The 11,781-nt window shown below is 27.7% G+C and overlaps 3 protein-coding genes across 3 annotated transcripts; 2 read left to right on the top strand and 1 right to left on the bottom strand.

Moving 5' to 3' along the window:
• Positions 1 to 4,296: 4,296 nt before the first annotated feature.
• LOC111035498 lies at positions 4,297 to 11,589 on the top strand. The gene is made up of 4 exons (XM_022317142.1): positions 4,297 to 4,929; positions 10,987 to 11,055; positions 11,244 to 11,336; positions 11,467 to 11,589. The coding sequence occupies exons 1-4, from the start codon at positions 4,297 to 4,299 to the stop codon at positions 11,587 to 11,589; spliced, it is 918 nt and encodes a 305-aa protein (XP_022172834.1).
• LOC111035500 lies at positions 5,619 to 8,613 on the top strand. The gene is made up of 5 exons (XM_022317144.1): positions 5,619 to 5,859; positions 5,949 to 6,109; positions 6,262 to 6,418; positions 6,480 to 6,566; positions 6,855 to 8,613. Exons 1-5 carry the CDS (start codon positions 5,780 to 5,782, stop codon positions 7,924 to 7,926), a joined length of 1,557 nt encoding a protein of 518 aa, XP_022172836.1. The 5' UTR covers positions 5,619 to 5,779; the 3' UTR covers positions 7,927 to 8,613.
• Positions 9,170 to 9,997, bottom strand: LOC111035501. Its single transcript, XM_022317145.1, has 3 exons — positions 9,770 to 9,997; positions 9,583 to 9,698; positions 9,170 to 9,446 (listed from the first exon to the last, which is right to left on the bottom strand). The coding sequence occupies exons 1-3, from the start codon at positions 9,962 to 9,964 to the stop codon at positions 9,227 to 9,229; spliced, it is 531 nt and encodes a 176-aa protein (XP_022172837.1). The 5' UTR covers positions 9,965 to 9,997; the 3' UTR covers positions 9,170 to 9,226.
• Positions 11,590 to 11,781: the final 192 nt, after the last annotated feature.

Raw genomic sequence — 11,781 nt, 5'->3', positions numbered from 1 at the left:
TCTTACCAACTTACGACGTATCAGATTTTCGTTCACTAATTTGAATAGTGTGCCGTTAGTTTTGATATTGGAGTGAATTTAAGTATTATCAAACTCTTAAGTATGAACATCATCTATGCTTGAGCGTCGGCGGATTTTCGATATTCTTATTTTCAAGTAAGATACGAGTATGTGAAACAACACAAATCAAAAATGCTCATACCTTGATTGACAATTAAAATGTCCAAAAATCCGCTGATGCCTAAGCATAGATAATGTTCTAACCTACAACTTTGAAAATAGGTGAATTCACACTAATATCAAAACTAACAGCACACTATTGAAATTAGTGAACGAAAATGTTCTATGTCGTACCTCGTACGTGTGTAAGACGGGGACAACAAACGCCTGATTAATCTTATTTATACTAATGTTCTTAATCAACCTTTTTTCTAGATTATTGTGGAAATACATTTTTGATATTTTTTTTAAAAATTGTTCCTAAATCTTCTTTTGGTTTCTTAATTTTTTTTTTAATTTTTATATTTACTTTAGTATCTTTTTTAGAAAGTTAGACAGTTATTCCAAAATCGACCTCCACAATAACCTAAAAAACACAACGATAAGTACGTCTAGAATCTAGATTGATACAAACTAGTTACCTCGTTGGAACAAAATATTTTATTTCACCGAATGCAATGACATGTGCATGTGAACCCCTAATTGTTTTCCCGAAACTTTCGATGCCAGCGAGCAATGCCAGCGTACCTAAATAGACTTATTATTATTCGGGGAACTTGCTCAGACTAATGATCAGTTACTTAGCACACACTCGCACAGCAATTCCCAATGTATATAATATTGCCTATATTAAACTCCTGAAAAACGACACGCTTTCAACAGCCTTAACTCGATAGTTAAATACAAAGGTATAAACGCATTTTCAAATCGGATTAGTACAATATGCATTCATTATACTTAAATAGTATAACGCTATTGCTGATATCGATCTAACTTGAATTAAAAATGCATTAAATAAGATAAACAATTTGTCTGGTAAGAACAATTAGGTACTTAGTAGGTACGCGGTTACACTATTTCACAGTTACACAGTTTTTTCTAGCTTAATGCCTTGAAAAATCAGTGACTAGAATTGTGAAATTTATTCCAAACCGATGTATACTAATTGAGTTCCAAATCCCAATACCGGAACGGAAAAAAAAATAATATTCTAATTGAGAATAATAATAAAATCCCGGAGGTAAACGAAAAATATACTATATAATCGACTCAATAAGTTGGAAACCGAAAATATAGGTACTAATTGGATTGTTTTAAGTAAAATATAAAACCAGCCATAATTTATACGTATATGAAGAATTGTAGACGACCACATATCATTTTTGGGACTTTAATATATTATTATAAAGTGATTATCACATTATATTATATTTATATCGATATAAATAAGAAGGGCAAGTGGATACCGCTCTGCTGCATGCATGTACACTAGGTATTAAGAGGCAAGAAGCGTCACTGTAAAAGATGTGTAATCATAAAAATGATATAATACCATTGTGTACGAAAAACAATGCTGAGCCTTAGCCTATGTAACTAGGTAGGTAAGTATACTTTAAGGTATTATTGCTATAAATGTCATTAATTTTAGTGTCAGATGTTATAGTAATACAGCAGGTAGAATTAATTTTTGACCAACAAATAACATTTGAAAATACTATAAAGTATGCAATATAATAGAATACTTCGAAAGTTTCAATAACACACACGAATGATGTTTTAAATTTGAACATAATAATCAAATTCGTTTTTTTATCGTCTAAATTTAAACTTAAAATATTTATGATAAAAATTTAACGTTTTTATAAATTTTTATAAATTAAATAATTTGCATATTTTCGAAATTTTGACGAATTTAAACTTTAAATGCTTATAAAAAAAAATCGTATACTTTAAAATTGTTATTATAATTACTTAAAATCGACTTGTTTTTGAAGCTGGGCTTATTCAAAATTATCTAGTTTTCCTTAAATAAAAATACATTTTAATAGTTGTTCGTAAAAGGAACTGTTTCCTTTCACTTTTCCAAAACGTACATTTTAGGTATTACCATTAATTTAATGAAAATACTAAAAAGTACATTTTGGATTATTCTGTACATTTTGAAATTCCCCAAAAATGAGGTTTATACCGAGTTAAATAAGGAATAACTTTCTCTAAGGAATCGATGTAACTTATTACATACAATACATTACAAACAGTGGGCTTCAGTTAATATACATTGGTTATAGAGTTATAAAAGAGGATATATAGCAAATCGCTTCTATATTTTATATATTCCAATAATTTAGCACAACTAAGTATTTTGTTGAATGTCACAGAATAACAAACTTTTATTGACATAATAAAATAAATAATAATTTCACATCAAATAGTAGTAATTATTTATTTATTAAATTATTTAAATTGTTTGGAGTTCTTGAATTTATAATAGCATTATGTGTAAACATTGGTATAAAACTATAAACATGTTAAATATTTCCTATCAATATTTAGTATTTAGAAAACTTTTTCTTAAAATGTTGAATGTTTATAAAATAACTTTAAAGAAGATTTTATACTTGTGCAAATGTATTGGTATCATTAACATGTCTTACATGTTAGAACCGGATGGATTATTAATACAAAGCACAGACACTACATACAAATGTCTTGAATTCACACGAATGATTATGTTAATAATACTCACGTATTATATACACATAAATGATATTTTTATTCGCAAAATATATTTATGGAAATTTTGGTCCGTCATTATTGCATCAAGAATATCGGAAACGCGGGTGATACAGTAAGATTTTACGTATACAACACCAATCATTACAATTACTAACACAGTAGGAAAAATTATTTTTAAAAATGTAAAATACGTAAGGATTTACTCATTTGTGGAGGGGGGTGGCAGACTATGGAAAATGTCCCACTCTACATTTTTTTTAAAAGTCTGCAATTCTGTACATTTGTGCTAACTATTTTGTACAAATTGTACTCAGAAATCAGATATTATTCTCTTTTAGATAAATTCACGGTTTGGAAAACACTGACAGTTCATGACAATCGTTATTAATCGAAACACGTCTTCTGCGTAATATTTAGAGAAAATCTAAAAATAGATATACATGGATTTACAACAAATTGTTAGTGTTGATAACATGGAACACCGATTGCCGACTACCACGATGACATCTAATCACTAATCAGTATTACTAGTAAATATTTAAATTAAATAAGTTAAAATCATAGATATATACAACAATATGTATATATATATGCATATGGTTAAAATTGTTTAATGTATTAATATTTAAGATCTATAAGTTAATTTAAGTATGGTAAAGTATTCAATACACAAATAATTAAATTATAAATATTTGTTTATTTTTATTAGATTTATATTATTATTCTATTACATTTATTGATAGGTAACTTATCGGATATAACATATAAGTAAACGAATTAATGTTATACCGTCTTTAAGTTTATTATTTAACTAGGTAAATTGAAACACATTATGTTCTTTGTTTACCATCATGATTCATGAGTTCATGACATCATTATTTATCACTGATTTTGATCCCATACATATTTTGTTCCGAAAAATTATTTTATTGATTGTCCATCGTCCATAAATATTAAATATATAGGTAAGCATACTTATTTAAGCATTACAAAGTCGGCAAATTTAATCAGTTGCTCCACTCTTTCAAAAGCTGAAATAACGGCCCTGGATCCGCTCGCAGCTTACTATACTTCAGTACTTGTAAAGTATACACTATACAGTGTATACTGTATAGGTACGTTGTATTCGAGTGTACTACATCATAGACTACGAAAAATAGGTCTCATTCAAACTCGTAAAAAGTTAAAAATGCAATGATAAATCTTATAGTACGACAAGCCAACACACACAAGAAGAAATCATAAAAAAAATTTGAGTTTAATTGGCAAGGGATTCACATGCATTTTTACAACCTATACGCACATTTCTAATTATTTGAATTATTAATTTATAATTTATAAAATTGTAATCAGGATGGAAAAATAAACCTAACCTTTGGGAGTTAAATTTCATTACATCATTATCAGACATTCGCAGTATAAGTAATTCATTTTTTAATGGAAGTGTTATATTATATTATCCATTCGCTTATTTACACCGTTGTCCCTTTGATTACCCGTTTGTATTGATAATTAAATACCTAATCCGTTTTTTCTTCGTTATGTTTTTTGTATAGGTTGATGAATGGCATCATCGAGTACGATCAAAAACTAACATCACTTCCAAGATTTTTATTGATACGTCAGCTTTCGCAAAACAAATTTTATTGGAACATAATTTTCATATTTACGTTAATTTATCATATTGTTATTATACTCCTGTCTGTGTACATAATACCGCCGAAAACCATATTTATTATCTGTCAATGCTTTATTCGGGTTGAGTTCATCCAGGACGTAACAGTAATTTTTTCCACAACCTTTTTCCTTCAACAATTGGAGTATAGATTTCAAACGTTGAATGATTCTTGGGAATATCTTCTACCCGGATTTCCAGCTGTTCCTAATGATTTAACACAACCCGTAACAGGAATGACACTAGATAACTTACGGTTGTTACACGCTGAACTATCTGACCTATTAAGAATATTCAGTAAGGGTTATGGGCAAATGCTATTAGGATTCTTTGTATTCAATTATATTAACATGGTGGCCTGTTTTTTTTTTCATATTCTTTTTCCCATGAACTATGTAACGGATAATGAATTCAAAATTTACGATTTCGCAGTAAATAGTCTACCATATATTTTCTGGCTGCAAAATATGGTATTCATTTTATCTATTATCATTGGTGCTTCACGAGTACATGATAAGGTAATATATTTTATACAGAATATCTAAATTGTATGACCTATTTAAAAATTGTAGACTTTAATTATACTTACACGTGTTGGCCGGTATAATATGCGTCTAGGATAGAACTATGTATTTTTCATAATATTTTCTTTTGTGTAAATTATAATATTTAAATAAAAATGTTATAATGGTGTTTCATACCATTAAAATACTGCCGTGCTAAACGAAAAAGCAGTATCTCCAATTTTGGTCAAAATTTGATACCTGGGGGTTAACAATGTGGTTTTGTACCATTTTTCTCAGTAAAAAAGCAGTAAATCCAATTTTTAACATTGTAAATGAGCATTTGAAATTAAGAAAATAAGCAGCAAGTCCACAATTTTTGTGAAGCTAGAAGCAAAAATACAGTAAATCCCAATAAGTAGAAAATAAGCAGTAAGTGACGTGGAGTTACTGCTATTTCTCTTATTTTCAAAACATTTTAAATCGTAACTAAAAACACAGTATCTCCGTATTTACTATTTGATACTTGGTAGTTGGTGTATTATAATATTCTGTAGTTACAATCACGGTTTTAGATATATATTAAAGATATATCAATCGTGGTCAAAACTTATAAGTTATAACACACAGCTGATATGTTAGTTATCAATTTGATAGAATACTATTCGCGATAGAAAGCGAAGCGGCTGACATCTGGTGGCGGCGGCATGAAACGTTGTAACGGGGCTGACGTGAAAACTGGTCCATGAAATATGAATACAAAATATATTGAGATTTGCTCACAATTTATTAACCACGAATTGTTTTTAATTTTTATTACACTTTTACATTTAGTAGTTAGTAGCTGCTATTTCATAATAATTATATGGATCACTCGTATTATGCCACAATACCAAAAACTCGAAAAAAACATAAACACTGTCATGTTCCACAATGCAAAACAATGTAAGATATTTTCTTATTTCTACTAAATTTACAAATTATATTCTCTGTGTAAACATGTCTGAAATATTTATTTTATTTTCATTCCACAGACAATACCAAGATGATGTGTCTTTCCACACTTTTCCTAAAAATATTATCCTAAAAAAGAAATGGGAGCATGCTTTAAAAATGAATATTATTAATTCTACAAATAATATTAATGTATGCAGTAAACATTTCATTAAAGATGATTTTTTACAATTTAAAACAAGTAATTATTATTATAATTATGTACCTACTAAAACTAATACTCAAATTATATACAATACCTACCAGGGGCTTGGCCAAGAATGTAACGGGTATTATTTTAATAATTCCATAGAATCATATAAATTATAATATAATTTGTTGTGTTACCTACAGCTAATTCACCACGTCGAAGGGTAAAATTAAAACTGTGTGCGATTCCCTCCCAAAACTTACCCAAACGACTTTTTGAACGACCAACTCCAAGTCCATTAAAAATGAAACGGGTCCAAAGAGCAGAAAGATCTACTCGTCGAGATCTCATGTTTAAAGGGTAAATTATTAATAATTTTGATCTTAAAATAAGTGCAATAATGTTTAACATACATTTTTAGTGGAAAAGAAAATAATTTGGATTCAAACATTTCACCTGAAAGAAATAATACACCATCAACAGTTCGACGAAAAATTTATTTCTCCAGGTAAATTCACCATTTTAAACTTTGAATAATCAGTACTTATAATTTAAGAACCACCTCATAAGTTAATAATTAATATATAGTGTGGTTTTTTAGCGTGATCATTCCACTTTCAAGTCTTAATAAATAATAATGCATATAAAATTGCTGTATGCATTGCTGTAGTTGTATTGTAAAATTAAAAGCACAATTAACCTAAACTTTTTTTATCTCAAAAATGTAATCCATGTATAAAAACAGAAACTAAATATACTTGTGGAGTGTTTCTTAATTATTAATATTTTAAACTAGTGAACATAAAGAAGTACCTGGAGAAGAGTGTCTGTGTGAACATTTGCCACTTGATGAAGATACAGCTGTGGAACAAAATACTGAGTCATCTGTGACTGCAATTGATACCACTTCAAAAGATATTGGCATTCAAGTTGACCCAGCAGAATTTTTAGTCATAAATATTACTCTTATGGACTTAATAAAGTCAGATTCAGATATTAATTCCTTTACGGGCCTTTCAAAAATAGGCTATTTAAAGGATATTGCTAAAATATCAAATATTTTAATGGCTAAACTGCAGTACACTATACAATTTTCTTTAGACATAGAAATGCGAATATGTTTAACTTTGTGTAAGTTGAAGTTAAATATGTCCTATAAAAGTCTTTCAGTGTTATTTGGAATAAGTGATACATCTTGCAAAAATTATTTTATAGAAACGATCAATCTTTTATTTCTGATTTTTAAATCAATGATTGTATGGCCTTCTAAAAGTAAAATAGAAAAGAATTTACCATCCTGTTTTACAAATTATAAAGAAACAAGAGTGATACTTGATTGCTTTGAAACAACAATTGAAAAGCCAAAATGTTTAAATTGTAGAATAAGAACTTATTCACACTACAAAGGCAATAATACAATTAAAATGATGGTTGGAATTTCTCCAGATGGTTTGATTACTTTTTTAAGCTCAGTGTATGGTGGAAGAGCGAGTGATAAATTTATTTTTGTCGACAGTGGAATTTTGGACAAATGCACAGAAGGAGATGCTATCATGGTCGATAAAGGTTTCTTAATTGAACAGGAATGTGCTGATAGTGGTGTAAAGTTATTTAGACCACCATTTTTAGGTAAAAAAAAACAGCTGAGTACAAAAGATGGTATTGAAAATGCAGAAATAGCCAGAGCTCGAGTGCACATAGAAAGAGCAATCCAAAGAATAAAAATTTTTAAAATCCTACAACAAAAAGTACCTTGGTCGTTTTTGCCTATTATTGATAAAATTACTACTGTTATCTGTGGGGTCGTTAACATTTCTAGACCAATTATCAGTGAAAGTGGTTTTAATATAGGAAGAAATGATGATTAGTAATTAAACAATTGTACAATTATTTTAGACAAATACAATTTATTAATTAAAACATAACACTGTATTTTATTATTATACATTTTGATTAAGATAAGGTAATACTTGCTTAAAGTACACATCAGTCAAGTGAATAAACATTTGTTTACAAAATACAGGGTCAAAATGAACATCTATAACTATTATTGAATCGTCAACTGAAGCATATATAACTAAATAGGCCATTTTCAAGTTACATAAAAGAAGTCCTAATTGAATTTGACCATAGTATGAATGATTCTTATTCAATGTTAACCTGCATTCATTACTGATTTTTATATATTTAAGTTTTATGATTAAGTCTGATCCACTAAATTTCTTACCAGAAATTGGACATTTTATTTCAATAAGAAAATAGTCATTTAATTTTTCAATAAAACCATCAGGGCTTATTCCTAACCAAGGGCAATTTATGTTTATAAGAAATCCTAGTTTAATGATAGAAATTTCATATTTTTTTTCAAAGGCAGAAATAGCATTATTTTCATTTAATCGACCATAACGGGTTGCAGCATTCCCAGAAAAATTTGAAAATAAAACAGATTTTATTTTAGATTCCCAATCTTTTTTTGCTGTCTTACTTTTAGACTTAGTGAAAAAACTGTATGCTGAAGTTCCAGTAATTCTAATTTGCCTTATTTTTTTCCAATATGGACCACTTTGTTCTTTTGTTTCAAATTAAATTTCTGTAGCTTGAGCTTTGGTAACATCAACATTTGAATAGTAAAAACTGATACTACTTGCATCACACATACAAATATGTGAAGAAAACAATGATTTTTTCATACAAGAGTTATATGAAGTAATAAATCTTTCTATTAGTTTCAATTCAGTAGCCGATATTTTCGGTAAACATATTTCAGATAGCGATTCTATACGTCCAACATGATTCAAAGCAAATGCTGAATTCGGAATTCCTAAACATACAAGAAAAATATTTTGTAAACATTATTATTACCTAACTAAATTAAATTTATGTATATTTTGATTTATTTAACCCAAACAGAACTTCGAAAAGTATTAACTTTGATTGAATCTTTTTTTTTTTAACACTTAGATTTGTTTTTCTAAAACCGTATAATATTTAAATTGTTTACCCTTATATTTATTGGTGAAACCACTATCAACTTTTGATTTTCAAATGGTAACATATAATAAAAATATCATGAATTAATAAAAATATTATACGGTTTTAGAAAAACATAAATCTAAGAGTTAAAAAAAAAAAAGATTCAAAAAAAGGTTAAGCCCACCCCTAAAATAATTAATAACTTTGTAAAAAGTATGAACGAATTTCCTGCTGCAAATCCTCTGATATGTCATTAGGCAATGATTTGTCATATACTGTTGTTGTTGGAAATACATGACAAAACTCTAGAACAGGAACTGGCTTATGTAAATATTTACTAGCGGCTTGACCGAGTTTTCCCCATTGTTGAGGAAGATCTGTACAACTTCGCTCATCAAGTTCTTCTATTGATGTTCTAGGAATATAAAATATTTTAATTTAAAAATTGAATGAAAGATGTAGATTAAAAACTTGGTGTTGACTTATTGATAATTGATATGATCAACTTATTTATATTTATGTGCATAAATGTACATATAATTAAAGCTTACTTTTGAAGTTTGAGCATCAGGCCAACTATGTGTTTGCATTTTCCACTACCTGCTTTGCAAGAACATTTTGCTGACAATTTTACACTTCCATTATTAATAGATTTAATGACTTCTAACTAAATAGGTACAGTAATATTTTGTAAATTAGTAATGGCTATTGTATACTGAAATTAATATTTAAACTTACCTCATGAGGTTTTCCACTAAGATCACTAGTTTTAAGACACATAGCAACGATTTTTAATGTTTTGTTATTATTTTCCACACATCCAAACTCAACAATGTGGTTACAATTCATTACTTGAGTACCCTCAATCAATGGTCGCTTAAAGTCACCAATAAAACTTAAAATGTCTGTTAGCTCAACAACCGAAGTAAACATTTTTTTTAGTTATTGTAATCGAAATAACAAAATAAATAAAATTAGTCATATAAAACAAATCAAATTAATAAATAATATTTAATAATTCAATAATTGCAATTTGAAATTGATTATTATCAGTTATCAGCATACACAGTGGCCCCGTTAGTAAAAGTGACTACAGCGCCCCTATATTTGCTTTCTATCGCGAATAATTAACAAATATTATATTTTTAGGCTATGTTATCACTTATCACAGATTAGTAAATTGTTGTTGTTGTAGTTACAAAATACAAACGCATCACTGAATTATCATAATTTTGTTACTACAATATCGTTGAATTTTTGTGGATTGTTAATAGTAAAAGTATAAATTAAATTAACTTGTTGTTTATGATGGGCAACGATTTAATAGGTTAAATGAGCAGCTATTGATGGAAAAACTATAATGGTTGTGAGTTTTCTCCCTAGAAATGGATATACTGTAAATTTGCTTCTGCTAGTATAGGTACTTATCAAATAAGAAGTAAGTCCATGTTGATGGTCAAGGAATAAATGAAAATATTTAAAAACTCATAAAATCAATTCTATGATATACAATTAGTATATAAACGTTTATTTTAAGATTGTATGTTAATTATACTTGGTGCATGGATCAGTAATGTGTCTAAATCTGTTTAGTCAATTTTCCAACATTTTGCATAGATGGAGATACTGCTTATTCGCTTAGCACGGCAGAATACCCCTCAAATTATTATTAAAAGTGTTGGATTGTTGTGTTTAATTTTTTTTGTCATATTACTAAGTAAAAATTAATTCCAAAAGTGTGTCAAAAACATTCATGATTCTCACATAACGCAATTTTGTTGTATATTACGTTATTGTTTAATATTTGAGATTTTTGATGAAGCTTAAATCTAAAGTATTATTATTTATTTCAAACTAAAATAAAATACCTAGTTCAAATTATATCACACAACATGACGAATTCAATAAATGGATATACCTATGACATTGTAATTGTTTTATATTTGTATTTGCAGAAACGGAAGATGATATCTTATTTACGATTGATAAGGATTTCTAATTTATCACCAAATCTAAAAATCCAAGTAAATTAATTAATAATATGTGTAATTATATCATATATGCCTTAAATCGAATTATACTTCCTTAATATGAGTGTTAAGTGTTAATTCCACATATACGTTTTAATAAAGATTGTCATTAAAACTATAACACAAGTCACAACACCATTTACGTTATTATAATACTATAATTGTGTTTACTTCTGTTTTAGATTAAATTTTTTATGAATCAAATATCAGTTTTTGAATCAAGTGAAATCACGGCTTATGGAATTTTCAATATAAATTTAAACCTTGTTATATCAGTTAGTATACTTAGTATGCATATCAGTAACTTAGTAATTTTTTGTATTTAAAAAAAAATATATTTCATTTCAATACGAGTATTATCTTATAATGATATATAAAATTAAAAAATTGTATTTTTCTTTACAGATAATAATTTTACTTATTACTGGTTTAGTAACAATAATACAAATGAAGGAACACCCAATTATGTTGAATATAAAACAAGATTTCAATAAGTTGATGCAAAAATTGATTAACGACACTGCGTGAAGTGAATAATAATATTAACATATTTCTTAACTATTTTCTTAACTTTTTAATTCATTGTATAAGATAAAATAGGTCTTCAACTTTATTTTACGATTTATTACTACGATTATTAAGATTATGCGTCGGAACTTTGGTCTATTAGCCTGTGTTAATATAATTTTTTGTTACAGATTTCCTCAGTAGGTTATTAGT

The sequence above is a fragment of the Myzus persicae genome, unplaced genomic scaffold, assembly GCF_001856785.1.
Source record: "Myzus persicae strain clone G006 unplaced genomic scaffold, MPER_G0061.0, whole genome shotgun sequence".
Classification (NCBI taxonomy): domain Eukaryota; kingdom Metazoa; phylum Arthropoda; class Insecta; order Hemiptera; family Aphididae; genus Myzus; species Myzus persicae.
The sequence above is the reverse complement of the archived record's forward strand: the minus strand, read 5'-3'. Positions and strand labels throughout refer to the sequence as shown.